This window comes from Haemaphysalis longicornis, unplaced genomic scaffold, assembly GCF_048455015.1.
Source record: "Haemaphysalis longicornis isolate Haplotype H1 unplaced genomic scaffold, Haemaphysalis longicornis Haplotype H1 scaffold_25, whole genome shotgun sequence".
Lineage (NCBI taxonomy): Eukaryota > Metazoa > Arthropoda > Arachnida > Ixodida > Ixodidae > Haemaphysalis > Haemaphysalis longicornis.
In genome coordinates this window covers 317,522-336,021 of record NW_027526314.1, presented here as the reverse complement: position 1 = coordinate 336,021, position 18,500 = coordinate 317,522, and the positions used below count along the sequence as shown (strand labels likewise).

Sequence of the window (18,500 nt, the reverse complement as noted above, 5' to 3'; positions counted from 1 at the left end):
TGTTTGAAGGCGCGCGCAACCTGTTTGGAGAACGCGTATCATCAATACAGCTTTCTCTCTTGTCGATCTCGCTTCCTCGCTTACGTTCCCGTGTTTGCTCGTCGCTCGACGGCTCGCGGGTTGAGAAAAAAAGCCTGCCGCGTGCGTCGGGACTGCGCGCTGCTCGAACTTCTCACGGGCGGCCATTCACTCGGCGGCGACTCTTCAGGGGCACTCGAGTGCGATTAATGGCACGATGAGGCACTGCTCCCCAAGGCTGCGCACTGCGCAAATACGCTCGGCTTGCCTGTGAACATTGCAGTCAGAGCAGTTCTTGTTCTAGAGTGCGCGTGGGGGAAGCAATTCTGGCAGATGCGATTACAGATGCGATTACAAGTGGCGGTTACAAGTGGCATCAAAGCTCCGACTCCAGCACTGCTGTTGCGCCTGGTCTAGGAGGCATTGGGCGAGCTGTTACTCGCGGGGCGCAGCTAGTCGTATCTCCTAGCATGCCCTACAGCGGGTGTTCGATTGACGAGCTAAGACCCAATTACAGACGAGACAACGCAGCGGTTCGAAGCCAAGACCGGCAAAGAAGCGCTCTCCTGGGACGCTCGTGACGCCAACGTCGTGAAGTCGTAGGTGACACATATCCTATAAGTTACCATTGTGTATCGCGCGCTTGTTTTCGCGTTATGTCGTTTGTTCCCGGCATCTCGCGTTAAGGTGGTATGGTGATGATGATTATGATGATGACGAAAATGTTTACTGAGCAGAGTGGAAGGTTTTAATGCCGCTATCCGGTGGGAGGATCCTTAGTCCAGGAATCCTTGCGCTCTAGCTGCCAGGCGCGCCCTGGAGACGAAGCTCATCTGGTCTTCAAGGCTCGGGCTATTCGGCAGGCTTTCCCAAGAGAGGGGCCGATTTTAGGTTCGCCTGTTTCGCAGTGTGATGTGCCGAAAGCTTTTCAGGAAACGTACAACATCCTATAATATACGACGACCCGTACTGCCTCTGTTTAGCTTCGCACACGCACGAAATACCTGCTGCTGCGGCCGATGCGAGCCGACGTGAACGCGTGGAAACTGTTCGCGATCATGCCTCAGCGTGGCCTGCGGTGCGGCATGAACCGCTGGAACCGCCAATAACGGGAACATGCTGCTCCGAGGCGTGTGACACCTACGTCCGTACCAGCACCCCTCTCTGAAATGACCGCTGTGCATAGCTTATGCGAGAAACACTTATATGCGGACTCGATGAGGGAACGTGTTAGCGCCTGGTGTGTCACACTTTCGCTGCATTCCAAAATGCTATTAATAATAAACCCGCGGTATTCCATACTTCGATATCACACTGCGTACATTCCCATAAACTGTCTTACCAGCGATGCACTTGTGTATTGGAGTGAAGCCGACTTTAAAAGCGATTTAAATAGGGTGTTCTATAGCGATATACATGTGGTCTTATGGAGGTAATTAAAGGCAGTGGAGCCCTTACTACATTGGTATCTTATATTGCCCTTTAAAAACGTCTTCTCAGAAACGCATTTGTGTACAGTAGCGAAGCCAAACTGGAGGCGGCATGGTGTGCATCAGAGCGGCTTACGTAGTTATCTGAAAAATCTCCCTAGGGAGTTTCTGCAATTTTTTTTTTCTATTACAGACACGCTTCCCGTTATGCTACGACCGTCCAGGATGAGATTTTCTTTGCGAAATTGATCATGTAACAGCCTGTCGCTGTAAAATGCATGGGCCATGCGAATACAAATTCCGCAAAAATGCTAAAGGTTTTTGCTTATTACCAACTAAACCTATTTTGTAGAGGTCTAAATGTCAACGAATGCATAGAAGGTTACGCGAAGAACTTTTGCTGAAAACTGAGGGATGTAGGAAAGGGAGGAAAGAAATAAACTGTAGCAGAAGCACAATCCTATAGTACCGAGCACCGCCTTGGGAAGTTGCCGCCAAGACTTCCTCCACTCGGGCACGGCAGCAAAAACGGGCGTCTAGCCTCCCAGGATGATATAGGTGTGAGGCGGGGTTATAGGTGCCGAACACAAGTCCATAACGTGTGGACGGTGGTGTAGCCTTTTCCGCGAGCGGGTGGCTGTGGTGGATAGTAACGTGAGCGCTTCAGTTTAATTTACTTCCACTTGTGGCCACTTTGGAATCCCAGGTGCAGCGAATAAGCGGAGTTCAGTAATCGTTAGGCACATCTAACTACACCCAGTCTGAGCGATATCCGATCCCACATTTTCAGCCTTTTTTGCATGCTTAGGTAACGGTCACCTGCGTAACCGGTTCGCTGGAGTTCAGCGTCTGCAGCTCTTGCAATCATCCCGGATCAGTCGCCGACTTGCATACGTCGCCGCCAGGCTGACAGACAGAGACGCTGAGCTGGACGTGCGAACAGGCCGCGCAGTGACATTAGAGAGTGTTAGCAGTCCGTCTGTTCCGTCGTGTACGTAGTCACCGTGATGACCGGGACCAGACTGCGCCTGCGCGCGCGGAAGGGCGGGGAGGAAGGGCGAGGAGGCGCACCCCACCGGAGGCCGGCCCGCGGAAGTTTTAGCAGCCAGTATGATCCGTCGTGTACGTAGTTTTCAAGTGGAAATTTGAGGGCAAAAATTTGACAAAGACACAGAAAGACCAGACGGGACTAGCGCTCACTTACAACTGTGTTTATTTTGCAGAAAGCATCGAAGTATAAGAGTCGACGGAGCCCATTATCACGTTTTTAAAAGATCTAAAAACGCTTGCTCTTTGCCACGCAAACATACCGAAGTGTCGCTAACACACTTGTCACCCATTCTTCTGATGTGATAAGCCTCCATTAATTCTCGCGCTGTCTTATCATGGCTTCTGCCTACAATCTTAATCTCCTGAAACAATGGGGTGCATTTTTTGTTAGTACACTCACTACAGTGGGTTGGCAAGTGGGCCCCCTTTGCGTTTGTTAGGGAAAGATAATGTTCCCTTGCACGGTCATTTACGCATCTTCCCGTCTGACCGATGTACTCTTTGCCGCATGTCAGAGGAATGCGGTAGACCACTCCAACTGCACAGTCCACGTACTGATTAGCATGCCGCTTTTGGCAAGCCTGTTTCTTGTCGCCTCGGGCGCAAGTTCGTGGACATAGCTGCGCAAGCTTTTTGGGAGCAGAAAACACAACGGGTACGTTGTGCCGCGTGGCGACTTTTTTCAAGTTATAAGGCACCACGGCCGCCATTTTTTCTTTCGTGGCTGGCTCAGTTCTGCGGTCAGTTCTGCCCTTAAGCTTCTGGAGGAGGGTTTTAACAACTGCGACTAGTACCGTGCAAGGGAAACCGGCTTTTTCAAGCCGAGTAACCTGTACTCTGAAGATTTTGTCTGCGTAATGGATGCAAGATTTCAGGAGGGATGACTGTAAGCATGACGCCGCTATTGCCCTCTTGATGGTCTTTGAATGAGCTGAATCATAAGGTAGAAACTCTTTTTTCGGGCTCTAGGCTGGTAAGACCAGCAGACATGGTTGTGCGAGAAGGTGATGTTAATATCTAAAAACTGTAAGTGATCTTGGTCAGGAAGTTCGTGGGTAAAGGATAGGCCTTTGCCCACTCGTCGGAACGTTGACAAAACGCTGTCTATTGAAGAGTCCTTCGTGGGCAAATCTTGTTTTTTCAAAACTATAAGAAAATCGTCTATATACCTAAAAACCTTTAAAACAGCATCTTTGCTCAGGGCTAGTTCCAAGTCCCGATCAATACGTGAAAGGAAAATGTTACTGAGGATGGGGGCAACGCAAGAGCCAATACAAATGCCTTTGCGCTGAATAAAAAGGCGGTCATTAAAATACACGAACGTTGAGGCAAGGTAGAACTCTAGCAGCGTCATAAAGTTGTCCAGGGATATTCCTGCCCTATTTTGAAACTCCACCACTCCGTTATCTTCCACGCATTCCCTAACAGCACTAAACAGCTCTGCATGTGGCAAGGAGTAAAATAAATCTTCTACATCGACGGAAAACGCACTATCGATGGACTGTGTAGACTGCAAAAACTGAATCACTTCTATGGAATCTTTCGTGGCGAACGGGTCTTCAATGACTAGTCCCCGCAACTGCTTGAGTAAAAACCGGCTAACTTGGTGTTGCCAAGCATCGCGTTCCGTGACAATTGCCCTAAATGGCACACTCGGTTTGTGCGTCTTGGCGGAGAAGAATATTTGAAGACTATTCCGTTTGCTGCCGTTGACGTCTTTTGCTAGCCTTGTCAAGTTGAGTTGGTTGCAAAGAGCAGTGGCTTCGGCTTTTCGCTTGTTTTGGTTCACTTTCAGCGGAGCGAAGTTCCTGGAAACCGCTTGGAGCGCTTTTTCATTAAAGCTGCCCGAGGGAATAACCACAAAACCGCCTTCTTTGTCGGCTTGCAGCAAACACAACTCATTTTCTTGAAAAAACTTGACAATACCTTCTGTAGGAGGTCTCTGACGAATAGCAGCTCTGTTTGGGACTGTCCTTAACAGGCTGTCTACGCCCTCCAGAAGGCATCTTTCCCTATCTTCCAGCTCGGCTTTATCAGCGATACGTCGGTTCATAGCGAGAAGTTCATGGGCTGGTACGTTCGGCTCTAAAGAACACACTTGTCACCCATTCTTCTGATGTGATAAGCCTCCATTAATTCTCGCGCTGTCTTATCATGGCTTCTGCCTAATTACCGTAGTTACCGTGTTGACCAGGACCCGTCTGGGCTCTTGTGCATTCGTCGCGGTAGGGGGATTAGTTCCGTGGGCCGGCCTTCGTCATGTCCGTGCATTCGTCACGGTGGGGTGCGCCTCCTCGCCCTCCTTCCTCCTGATTCCTGACGCCGCCTGACGGGATGAAGACACTGCCCCTCCCGAGCAGTGACTCCGTCTGAACAGGGATGGCGACGGGGTTTGTCATCATCGTCCGCCCAAGAGCGGCAGGGAGGGATGCACGCTGGGAGTGTAAGGTGATCGGTGGTAGCGTCATTTTTTTTTCTTTCCGCTAGATTCATTTGGCGTTACGCCGGCACGAAATGACGTCGGCTGCAGCTGCAGTGTCTCGCGGTATTTCACCAAGCAAAATACAAATTAAGAGAACGAGGGGACGCCATTGTCATAAACTCAGCTGCGGAATTCGTTCCCGATAATCATAATCAGCGGAAGCCAGCTTCGTTAGATTTTTTTTAAATATTTACTGCGACGACAAATGCTTCCTGCTCCGCATGTTTCTGCCTCGGTTTTGAGACTTACCAGAATTTGGAGAAATATAAATGAACGCGTGTGGAGCGAAAAAGAGCGATTGCATGCGTGTGATGTCACGGGGATGATTATATGCTGCGTAGTATAAAAGACGCAAGAGGGTTTTTGTGGTGACAGAGACAGGGGATCGTTAAAGCCTGCTAGAGCTAAACATGACAGAATGTGATGTAAAAGTAAATTCATGGTTTATCGGATGGATTTGGTAGGAAAGTCCAATGTGACGACAGCTGATGGCTGTATTAGCCATAAAATGTTCTACCAGCATCATTATATTGCTGTGTGGGCGGGCGTGTACACTTCTAGCACAGGTTGCAAAAATGAGCCACAGTTGTCAGTACTTGAAATACAACCTGCTGTGTGTGTCCAAACGCCAATGATGGCCACTCGAATGTGTCTCATTTTATTTTGAAGACATGGCATCTGGTGATGGTGCACCAGACCTGTATTCTGGAAGTCGTGGGTTCGGATCCCACCCGGCGGGCATTTTTTCTCCAATTGCTTTCTTTCTTTCGAAATTCTTTATCTGTTTCAATGACTCACCATTTCCTCCGCTTTGCTTTCCGAGGTTTTCTTGACTGCCAACCCTTATTTCTGTCTTATTTCAACGAGCCCCTCATTCCCTAATCTGATTCGTTCTATATATATAGAACGGATAAGGGTTGGCAGGTTGGAAGTGAAGAAAACCTCGTAAAGCAAAGGGGAGAATGCGGTAAATCATAGAAACAGATGAAGAATTTTTTGAGTCAGAAAGAAAGGGGTGAAAAAATGCCCGCCGGGTGGAATCCGAACCCACAAGCTCCAGAATACAAATACAACAATCGTGCTGCTACCTTGTTCGAAGTTGTTTTCTTATATATATATATATATATATATATATATATATATATATATATATATATATATATATATATATATATATATATATATATATATATATATATATATATATATATATATATATATATATATATATATATATATATATATATATATATATATATATAGCGAATCAAAGGGGAGGTTGTGGTTGGTCATAGAAACAGATGAAGAATTTTTTGAGTCAGAAAGAAAGTGGTGAAAAAATACCCGCTCGGTGGGATCCGAACCCGCGACCTCCAGAATACCGGTCTGGTGCGATAACCACTACGCTACCGGCGGGGCTGTTTCCCCACCACTTTCTCGGGTATTTATGTTACGGTATTTTTTGTTTCCTGCACTTGGAGGTGGTAGCCAGCGCCACTCGGACTACACGGGGTGAAGGGGACCTTCTTTTTAACCCCCGGGCCGTGACTCGAGTGTCTACGACATGTCGAGAGTGGTCGACCAGCGTTGAACTCTCTTAAAGGAGCCATGAAGAGAAAACACAAGTGTGGTCCATTCGAAAGATTGCCTCGTTAGAACCATACTGACACCACTTTTAACACAAACTTCGCTCAAATAAGCTACATAATTAGGAAAAAAGGGAATGACCATGCGACCCACCAGCTCATTTCCCGCAACAGAACCTATGATGTCATACTAGACTGCTCTGCGATTGGCGGAGGCCGGCAAAAGCAAACGCAAGTTAGGCAGGGCTTACCAGTTTGCATAGTGAGCTATAAGCCCATTAAACATACTGCACATTCCTTTTATGACACTCAAAACGGTGGAGTAAACGGTGGAAGTTTCGAACGAACACGCACACATGTACGCCAATGCGTACGAAACTACCGCCTCCGTGCTGGACATCTCGCCATCGCGCAGACGAATTTTCGGGTTCGAGGCTCTTCGGGGCCAACGAACCGTTGGAGCACCCACAGCCACGACCTTGGTTTGTACCTTAATTCCTTGACAGGCGGTTGGCGTCATATCGCCCACCATCAAAGGTAAAAATAGAAACGACGGGAGAAAGGACCAGCAAGCAGCGACGAGATAGTGCCACTCGTGTTTCGGTATGGTGTTGGCTTGCTGCTGTCGTTGTATACGAGCTCGTTCTCAGTTTACAACCACTGAAAGCTTCAGTTTGTTCGAGTACTTTACAATGAAATTTTGTTGCTGCGCCCTGAAATGCCCATGTAATACAGGGAAATCGTCGAGGGAGTGCGGCATCCTCGCCGGTGAAGAGATCTCCTTTCATGCGCTGCCTAACGACGAACCTCGGCGAAGCAAGTAACTACGTATTGTGAACTTTGCAAACGGAGGATAAAGGGAGCTAAAGGAAGTACGAGTGTGCTCGCTTCATTTCCGACGAAGTGATTACGGCAGGGACTTTTACGTTAGCTCACTCCTGGGACATGCCGCCGCTCGGCGCCGACTTCGTCATATCGCAGTCAAAGTGCTCTGAGCTTTGAAAAAAGAAAAAAAGAAAAATACCATACACACCGCGCATTGACCCTCGTATCTTTCTGGTCGGAGCAGAGAGCTCGCGCGAACGGCTTTCCATACACGACACCGGCCAACTGGCATAAGCGATACTGCTACTGAAATTGAACTATTATTAACCGTAATAAAAATACGGCACGTATACCATTCTGTATTCATCCGTCGTGACGGGGCTGACGAGGCAGCGGTGCCAATGGCTTGGCGTTCGTCTGTTGTGGGTATCGCGGAATGGTCGCTTTCCGGTCCATCCGTGTATCCCACAACTCCTGCCGCTCGTGCACTTAGAAGCATTGAGAGTTGAAGTGGTGTGAGGTTGTTAAATGCAAGCCCGAGCTCCTCGGCGAGACCTTTGTTGTCCGAATTAGGTGATGCTATGACTATAGGCTGCGGGTGTACTAGGTTTTACTGGTATTTTTTAAAATGGCCGCCGTCTCTGTTTCGGCACGAGTTCCGGTTCCTGTTTGATTCCCGCATGTGGGTGCCATACGGAGTCGACATACTAAGTATCTGTTTCATGTACCGGATCATATGACGCCATTGTTTACGTCACGAAATATACAATTTAGCGGGATATTTAAACATTTCTCTTAAATTGCCTTATTTCTCAGTGAATAAAGCATCGTTTGCTTCCGTTCGGGGTGAAAGAGAGACCAGACACATTTTAAACGTACATCCCGGTCATCTTTCCAGCCTTGGGAAGCCATTACACGCGCCAAATCAAAAGAAAAGGGGCAAGTAAGAGCCCAGCATAGAATGATTTCACATCGATGGCTTTGGAATTTGAGAGCGGCGGCAGTGGCACACCGCGAACCACCTACATGCCTGTTCCGATGGAGAGAGTGTGGTTTTCGCCGCTCCTTCCTCGCCGAAGCGAGGCCGGGGGGCGAAACTGGAACGACCCGGAGTTCCTTGGCACCGAGTACCCGCACCCGGGCCTATCTCGCGCACCGAAAAGGGGGGAGGGGCGGCAAAAAACCCCGCGCGCCAGCGCCCACTGGTGGTTCGCGGTCCCCCGACACCGAGCGAGACCTCGCTCTTCGCCTTGGCCGCAAAAAGCGCGTGGTCGCGTGTGCGGGCGCGTGCCTGTCTGTGCGTGCGCAAGTACGTGAACCCACGCCGGCCTCCCACGGCGGCAAGGAAAGAAAAATACATCCTCCTTCCTTCTCCAGTAGGCGAACGAGTTGTCATCTCGCGCTGTCGTCGCTTCTCGAGGTAGGAGCGCGCTCGCCGTCTGTACTGTTTGTGCTGTCCACCGAGAAGACTTCAGCTGGCAGGCGCAGCGGGCACCGCACTATTCCGGGGCTTATTTTTTTGCGTGCTTGCAACTGCTAAAACAATACAGAGGTTGTTACGGCTGTCAAGTTGAAGCTGAACCAGCTGCTTTGGACAGGGACGTTTCGCATCTTGTGCTACGACCTGGAGACAAGCTGGACGCTGTGCGCTCTGTGTCGCCGATTCTTGATCCCGGTAGCATCCTTGGACTTTTTGGGCAACAAATTCTGTGCACGAGTGGAAGTGGTGGAGGCGACTGCAGTGCGACCGGCAGTTCTGCTGTGAAGGAGCTCCTGAGTTGTTCGACGTACTTTTCCGTGCACGCACCGCGCTTGCCAGACCGTCGGTTCTCATCAAGGGAGGAGTTCAAAGTCCAGAGTGATGATCGTTATCACGCACTTCGGAAAGCCGCTCACGCGGAAGAAAGGTGAGTGTCGAGTTTTGCCGCGTGTGTGCCACACATCCTGGAGCTTAGCACAGATCGAGGAAGGCGTTACAGAACGAGGGTGGGTAGTGCGACCGGTGCATATCGGTCCCACTACCCCCTCTCTCATTGCCGCCACCGAGCGATGATGAAAGACTGTCGGTATAGCTCACACAGAGCTCAGAGGAATCCCGTAGCTCTGGCGAAATACGGGGATTACTTGTGATATCTCCTGCCCAGAACTTCATGGTCTCATCGGCGTTAGGAGCGGCGCTAACGAGTGTCATGTTACGTGGGGCTTTTCATGGCGTGCCCGACTTGAAGGTGCGATTTCCGAATTTTAGAATATGAATAATATAGTCTCAATGACATCTGGCCGTTCACACCTGAACGGAACATGCCCAGGGGTTGTATCAGTGTATAAAGCCGGCACCAAATTTGTTTGTCAGTCTGTGGGCGCGGATTGTGCTTGCGTAAACGGAACGCGGCTTGCATTGTTAATTGTACGCAGGGTTCCCATGTAAAATTTAAAAGGTAAGATTAAGAATAAAATACGTATCTCAATGAAAAATATAAAAAAATTAAGGCTTTTTACCGGTTGTTACAGCTGGGGAGAGTTATGGTAGCTCACACCAACAAGTTCTTCGGCTCTGAAATGTCAGCAACCGATGCACGCAGGCGTGCATGAAACTCTCAGCGCGCTCAAGCTGTCCGGCTATCGAGTATCCGTTGAGTGCGAAATCATCCCCCCCCCCCCTTCCGCTGACAATTGCATGTTTGTATCCTGCATTGGTTCGTAAAACGACCCGCGTGGTGTTTCTGTCCAGAATTCCGTTATTCCCAACAGCGGGTGAAGTCGCAACATTGATATTCTAAGTGAGCCCTTGAAGGGGCGCAAATACGGGTTATACAGTACAGGTTACGCTTCCACGCGCAGCCACATGATGTGTGTTTAAAGTCACGAACAAATGGTGCGAAGAATACGCGGCGAGAACAAGACGATGACGACACAATGGGCCCGGTCGCGCGCTGTTTATTTTGCAAATTTGTTACAATAAGTGAAGTAATTTCCTTCACTGAATGTTCAGGTAGCGATAAAATTACAGCGCATAAATGCCTGTATATGACGAGACTTAATTTGGGTCTGTCGATAACTTATTTTTGAAATCGAAACACTCGTGTTAAGACCTCGCTCTTGCCTCTTGTCTCTCTTCTTTTTTTTTTACTGCGAAGCAGTATACATCTACCATCCAAGCAAATTTTCGTGGCGATGTCAGCAGAAAACTACAATCATTAAGAAGGCAGGCACATACCGGCACATACCAGGGGGACCGGCCATACCGGTAGAGATTACGGTTGCGTAAGCTACTCCGAGCGCAGAAGTACCCAACAGCACAGAAATCACGTAGTTATGAGTGCAGCGCTGTGCTGTCTACTTCTCATTCCTGTTTTGTGCTGTGATTTTCAATCACGCACGTAGTGACGTCCCCACTCTATTCATATATAAAAAGGGAGGCCAGCATAGCACCTCCTTCAGCTCATTCTAGGCTACCTTGAGTAGACCACGGAAAGTAAAGACGCCAGAACAGCCAGAAGAAGATCAAGAACACAAATCAGTCGTGAATGTCGTCCTGTGCTAATAGAAAGTGGGGTTAAGTGCATTTCACTTGCCTCTGGTTTCACTCTTTGTAGAGCCCCTTATGTGAATTCAAGAGACGTCGCTTGGGTAATCGTTGTGGGTGTCGTTTACAGCTTCGCTTACCAACCACCTTCACAGCGTGGATTGGAACCAGATTTTTTTGGTACCATTTTATATAATGTAATGTCCTCGGAAGCCGTGTCACTAGGTGTTTGTTGATTGATTTGATTGATTGTAAGGTTAATTTAACGCGCCGACGCAACGCAGGCGATGAGGCGCGCCGTAGTGGAGGGCTGCGGAATAATTTTGACCACCTGGGGATGTTTAACGTGCGCCGAAATCTCGTACGCACGGGCGTTTTTGCTTTTCGCCTCCATCAGAAAAGCAGCCGCCACGGGCGGAAATCGAACCCGCGTCCTCGTGCTCAGCAGCACAACGCCTTAGCCACTGACCCACCGCGGCGGGTTGGTGTTTATTCTGGCGCTCTATAAATATACCGATATGTGATGATTCCAAGCTACCTTGATCAAATACAATGCCTGTTGACCATCTCAGTAAGGCCCGGAATTCGCTCGCCGAAAAAAAAAAAGCAAGTTTAAAAGAACGGCAGTCACGAAACTTGCAATAAAGGCTGAGGTATGAAAAAAAAAAATGATGGGGGGTGGGGGGAAAGAAACACACACATAAAATAGCCGTTTTCAGAAGCAGACTTCTAATAGTTTTCTGCGGGATATAACGGCGCTTCTAAGCTGAAAACAAGCCTAATTTGTTGTTTAAATACGCTCGACATGGGTAGTATTAGAAGTTAGCATTATGACACCAAAAAAAAAAAAAAGTACTTCTAAAGGCAAGGACCTGCTGTTTTTTTTTTTTTTGTTTTTTTTTTAATAACTGCGCGTCGCACGACTTTTCTTTTACAGTTGCCGGGGAGCGAAGTGTAAATTCGGCGCGAAAGTCCGTACCATCGGACGTCTCCTCGACTGAATCGCCAACGCCAAATGACAAGAGGACTTTGCGTTTGGCACTCCAAGAAAGAATAAATAGTGCGCGCAGCTGCTTATATCTACTGCAGGTGTGAGCTTCTTACAGTCCTGCCTTTCCTCCATGACATGCAGCGGGCCTCGAATTTTCGAGCATTGTGACTCCTGAGCTCGCCTACGGTATTAAAAATAGTCCTGGCGACACAAAACCTAACGCGCATTGAATCGCTCTGTAGTTCAACGAGGGTAAAGGATTCGTGTGAAATAGGTGCATCGCGTATACATCTCATTTAAAAAGACTGTGATCTACGCCTCAGTTTTGTAGCAGCCCTGTTATTTGGTCGATGACTTCATTGCTTATCTTTTCAACTTTTGTCGTAAGCCATCCGCTCACTGCATAAAATTTGTTCTCTTTATCGTGCATGCGGGAGACACACAAAAGCGCCAGTTATTTTACTTGAGGTCTCTCTTATCGGGCATATATACAGTGTCGTCGCAAGTCGTCAAATACCTCTTCTTTTATCTCTGGAATAAAACAGCATGTGTAAAAAAAAAAAAAAGCTTCATGTTGCTCAAAATCGCCTCCGAAATTGGCAGAATGACAGCCTTCAACCCCCCTCCCCCAAAATAAAAATAATTAAGGAAGTCAAAAGCTGCATTTGGACAGTTATACGTATTACAGGCTCATTCTTAAGCTCCTGGGATTGGCGTTACCTGTCAGCCAAGACATGGCGAACAGGATCAAAGTACTAAAGTATGCCAATGCCGCAGCACACAAGCAATTAATCCACGCAAAGCAGACTCTTATATCGTCATATTTCTTGCCACGCACCCCATTTTGTACGCAACAGCAAGTGCAGTCATGTACAAATGACACACGAGCATGAGGCTATGATCCAGAATTAGCAAAATCCAACAATATAGCTCGTAGATGTCGAACGATGGTGTTGGTATTTAGAAAATGTTATTACCGCACATCACTGTTCTTACTAACCAGTGCGATCATTTCGGAAATAAATCGCGGAATTTCTGCCATCTGGGTACCATTTTCTTGTTGTAATTTCATTTTGTTCTATGAGTGTATGCGTTTGAGTTGTCCCATAGTGATATGGTAGTGTTTTGCCAGATTTCGCCCGATCGCTTTGTGCATCAAACAGTGGCGGCCACGGAGATAGGCATGCGTCCAGCAATGCGTGACATATCGCCGCGAGACGGCCGACCGGGCGCCAGGTGCGTTGAACGCCGTCCAACGCCGATGACCGGCTTTTGGCACGAGCGTTCGCAGCTGTTACATTGTCGAGCCCACGGCCAGCGGTCGCGGACTCAAGGCAGAGTCGCATTCGCTGCGGTCTGCCGCCTTGCTGTCGACCTCCTCGTCAGCGCTTGTTAACTGCTGTGTCGGGTTTATTGCTCGCATGCTTGTCGGAGGATATCGTTGTCAGCTTCAACCGCGTAGCTCAGCTCATTCAATGGTAACCAAAGATTTAGCACGTGGAGGTCATTTTCGGCGTGCCACCCTTTGCCTCTTCTTCCCGTTCTTGGACTGCCAGGGGAGAACGGAACGTTCGATGAATTGGCGACGAGCCACACCCAAAAGTCGTGGCCGCTGCTGTGTGGAGGGATATTCCGGGCCATAACGCCGACCCTGGCCCAGCCGGTCCGGCCCCGGCTCTAAGAAGTAGCGGGCCGAACGCGCGAAGGCAAATATTGCAAATATGAGGAAACGGGTCCCTCTGACCTGTCTCGCACAAGACAAAAATGACACTGCTATTGATAGCACAAAGTCCTGCTGCCGGCTGAACGGTGGATAATTTTGTTTGTTTATCCGGGCTCAGCTCAAGATGTAGGTTAGGCGGGGGGCTTATCGAGCCGAGCCCCATCTTTCAAGACGGCCTGTGCACAGTAGCGCCACCCCAGAGCTTTGGAAAGGGTGGTGACCTGCAATATCAGCCGCCATTGTTCTGCGCGTGTGCTCCTCACTTCCATCGCCTCCATTGTTTTGTAATATTTTAGAAGAGGGGACGCTTGTTTAAAATAACTTGGCGGTCACGCTTTGGCGGACATGTTTTCTTTAATTCTTGGTCTGTTGCGTTTCGTCGCTATAATAATTAGCAGCGGAGGTGATTTTGTGAGATCACAACGTTGGAAGAACCCCGTATGCCGCCGAGGCGGCACACAGAAAAGAGATAAGGCGTTTTGTCAATGTTAACCTTGGCAGCGGTAGCCTTGAGACAGCCAGTGCGACCGGACGGCCTGTCCTTTCTTGTATATACTCCCGCGAGTACTGTGGGCGAGCGGATGGGGCAACCGCGCGTGGGTACGACTCAAGGATCGCCACAGCGGTTTCCTAATGAGCGAGTATCACAAGATAGGAGCGCCAACTCCGGTGGCAATTAGGCTTACACACCCGCACAGAATCGGCACGCTACATTCGCGTGCTAAGAGCACGCTAGCTGCCATGCTGTTAGCAGGCGGCTGTTGCAGGACGGTATGAGAAGTGGTGGCCGCCCCACGGAAAGCAAAGTACTGCCACCTACTGAGCACTAAATTTCTTTGCACGTACATAGGTATACGCTCTTCTCACGGTTGCAAACATGGCGATAAAAGATAGCTTGGCAAGCAGCATAATTGTCGCGGAAATATTAGGAAAACAGCGGGGATATTTCAAGGCGCGCTTTCGGAGGCACAACGTAGTACTTAGCTCGGCGTTTTTGCCGCGAATATTTGAGGGGAAGACATTATATATAGGAGCATGAGAGAGTGCAGAAGGCTATCTGCCGCAAAAAGGATTATCCGGCTAGACACTGCAACCCTGCAAAAACCAACACCCTATTTTCGAACACGGAGTAAAAGCCACGATTTCAGAGTACAGGACACCATGCCCTCGCAGAGCAAGTGTCATTTTACCAACTGCATAAATGCAAAAGTTAGCGGTACGCTGTAGGGGTGGATGGCAAGTCAAATGTTGGCTTAATATAGGTGGGTAAACGGCCTGCTGTCCGCGTCAACCAGCCTTCTCAGCCTCGCCTCAACCTCAAGTAAACCATCGAGGGTTAAGTCCGCTAGGAGAGCTCACGTCAACATCGGTTGAACACGATAAACTCCACCTCGACGTAACCTCACCCACATCACACCCTCAGACTCAGTATCTCCTGAACATCACACGCATACGCAGTTGTCTCTGCTCTTACGAAGCTGGTCGGAGGCTGTCTTCGCTAGCGTAATACTCTTCATGGATGTAAAAAGAATTCTGTGCTAATGTATGCCGAGAAAAATTTTACTGCAAAAATTCTGGGGCCATCTTTTTAGTGAGTCTTTGTGGACGTTTTAAAGGTTCAGTGAAACGCGACTGTCGTAGAGCTGTTGTTGACAGCCAAAATATTACAAAAAAATTCCCCCGCATTTCCCCGAGGGGGAGAATGTGAAAGTGCGAATGCACGGTTGTCGGCCCGCTTGCGGCGCTTGCGCTCGGCCCCCGCAGCCCACCCCCTCGCCGCCTTCTCTTCCATCTCTTCCATCGGGTTTGTAGTATCACGTGTACACCACGCAGTTATCAAGCCGCTATAACGCCGCTGAGTCGCCAACGCACGCCGCTGACGACGTAGTTTGAATGCGTTAAAGATATAAGGCGCGTCTAACACTGATATCACCGTCGCGTCTGTGGCTTGGTCGGTAGCGCGTCGCGCTGCGCCCCGCAAAGTCCTCGGATCGAAACCTGGCGCCGGAGGCTGTTTTTTCTTTAAAGAGCACTGCGGACGCCGCCGCCGACGCCGGTGGTGGATGGTTTGGGGTCGCTTATAAAGAGCATTCGCTCTTAATAAACATTTTCTGCACTGTTGTGCGTACACGAGGCGAGGACGCGTTTTCTGCTGGGCGCGCAAAATGCTTTGATCAGGGACTATTTTCTCGGTGAATATTTTTGACCCTTGGCTCATTGGTAAAAGTAACAAGCTGCTTCGATTTCTTTTTCTGTCGCTAAAACAGGAGCGAAATAAGATGTTTTTTAGTACATCACTTGCACATTTGCGCTATCCTGCGTCTCTGAATGTGGTCTTTATAGAAGCATTAATTGGGGGAGGGTTTTTTTTTTCAAATAAGAGCCCGCGCGGAAAGAAGTGCACGTATGAGAAGAATGCGACCGTGGGGATCGTTATAACATAGTAAATTAAGAACGTTACTGAAACAAATGCAAATAGTTACTCAAAAATATCGTGGGTAAGTGTTACAAATTTGCGACACAGATTCAAAGGATTTTGATTGAAGTATATGTCGGATTTTGTCATACACAATAAAATACGCAACAGTGGGAAAATAGTTTTCTCGCGGGAAAGGCTAGGGTCGCCGACTTACGACCTCACCTTGTCGTCAACTCTAACACCAACTTCACGCAATATCAAGCTCGTCGTCTCAAAGCATCTGTACTGACCCCCTCAGCAGGGCGCATCCATCTTCCGACATCGCCTTGCTGCTATCATTGCAGAAGTTTGTGTTCACCTCATGAGGTTGCTTACCTCTGACGGTTACCCTCAAGACCACTGCTTCTATTCTCAAAATCCGCCCACCCAGTGCTTACACCGCACGTGGCATGCAATGGGAAGCTCATTGTTCAAGCTCTGTCACGGTTCACGCTAGTTGTCGGGCCCTGGTCTGTGGGGCGCGCTCAGACAGCTGTAGCTTCTCTGCAACAACTACCGCCGACTCGCGCCAAGGTAGCACCTTTCGTCTGCCACCCCCCTCCCCCACCTCCGCAACTCTTTCTCTCTCTCTTTTTTTTTTGTTCCTTCATTAAAGCGAGAAGAGAATAACGGTCTGCGCTGCTGATGTTTATTTCTGGACGACGCCTAGTGCGGTTAACTGCCCCTGTCGTCTCCACTTTCATCACTCCCTCTTCTCCGTGCGTCTTATTTACAGCTTCCCTTTCTGCCGCCCCCTCTTCCTCTCCCCCTTCTTCCGTCGTACAACGGAGCTCTGCGGCTAGCGACAGGCTTTTCGCAAGCAGACATCTGTCCCATCCTCTCACGTCTCCACCTTTCGTTCGCTCTGACGCGCATCGTGCCATTGTTTTGCGCGCGCTAGGCTATTTCTCGTTTCTCGGGTGTTGCTTAACTCCTGCTTTACGCACCGGCACATCACTCAACCGTGTTTTTCACGTGGAGAGGTTCGGAGCAAGAGACTTGCCCACGAGCGTGTATTACGTTTTACGCTTCACACCACGCGTGGAAAGAATTGTACGTACGTGTAGTGCATGCGCGCGCAATTTAAAAAAAAGCCGCCCGCATCTTCCCACGGGGGGAACTCGAGTAAATGCGTCGCATATACTCGAGGCAAGCAAAGCATCACGTCAAGCGAAAGCCAAGCAAAGACGCCCTTGACTGAATTCCGAACGCGCGCTCAGCCGCTTATATACGTTGAAGGGACTGCGTAAGCCGGTCCCAGTCGACGACGTTGGCGTACTTGTAAAGCGGCGAGGACCCTAGGTGTTTGAGCCAAGCGCGGATGTTGCTTCGCCGGAGAACGGCACACCGGTTATATGCGCAGCGCGCCCGAAGGAGAGGAAACCGCGGAAGAGAGAGTACTGCACATGCGCCGGCCCCAGCGCGTCTGCCGCGGCTATGACGCAACGTGCCGCGGCTATGACGCAACACAATCCAACACAATCCACTTTAATCCAATCCAATCCAATCCAAATCCAATCCAAGCCAAGCCAAGCCAATCCAAGCCAATCCAATCCAAGCCAATCCAATCGAATCCAATCTAATGCCCTCGCGAGAGAGTGTTCGAATCCAATCCAATGCCCCTCGCGAGAGAGTTCGCTTTCGCCTCGACTCGACGCGCATGCGCAGTGAGCGTGCGGACTACGGACGCCAACGCGGGTGACATCGTGAGTTACTTAAATGCTCTGCATTAAAAAAAAAATGCGCCCGGGCACCCCGTGCGGATGGTTAACCAGCGAAACTGTAACATGCGGCCGGTGTTTTACGTATGATACGTGGCCTCCCCATTTCTAAGTAACGTGCGGCCGGTGTTTGCTATTGCCATGTGGGCGCTGCTCCACCCGTACCGCCGCCGCCTCTGCCCGCCGTTGTCGCTTGAGCTGCGCTTCACGCAGTAGCTCGCTGCGCGCGCTCTACTACGAGAGAGAGAGAGAGAGAGAGAGAGAGAGAGAGAGAGAGAGAGAGAGAGAGAGAGAGAGAGAGAGAGAGAGAGAGAGAGAGAGAGAGAGAGAGAGAGAGAGAGAGAGAGAGAGATGACTTTATTGAACATTTGTCCGGCGGGAGGAGACGGACGAGACCCTCTTTTTCGCTCCCTCCGATGCGCCCTTCTCACTTACCGGTATCGGTAGATGCGAGATGTGTAGCTACGTCATCTATAAACCCAGCCAATCTCTCTCCCCTAACTTCTAACTCCTTTCCAACCTGGTTTTTTCGCGCATGCGTGCGCGGTTACGCCGGAGGAGTTTTCTACGTACATGGGACCGCCGGATTTTCCTTTCGCCTAGCCATGTTATTCTAGTTCACTGTAGCCACGTAAAGCTTCCCTTTAAAAAAGTATGGTGGGCAGAAACGTGGCTTATCACGGATTCGGC

General features: G+C 49.4%; 1 protein-coding gene across 2 annotated transcripts in view; it reads left to right on the top strand.

Annotated features, from left to right (window-relative positions):
- The window catches only part of LOC144172655 (SH2 domain-containing protein 4A-like), a 488,768-nt gene that overhangs the window by 391,881 nt on the left and 78,387 nt on the right, over positions 1-18,500 (top strand). Inside the window, exon 1 of one of the 2 annotated variants that reach the window (XM_077701293.1) lies at positions 8,664-9,298. The exons of the other annotated variant lie outside the window; for it this stretch is intronic. Coding sequence (XP_077557419.1) covers positions 9,253-9,298 — 46 coding nt within the window. The 5' untranslated portion in view covers positions 8,664-9,252. Of the gene's footprint in view, positions 1-8,663; positions 9,299-18,500 lie in introns of those variants that run through there. 2 annotated transcript variants of the gene reach the window in all.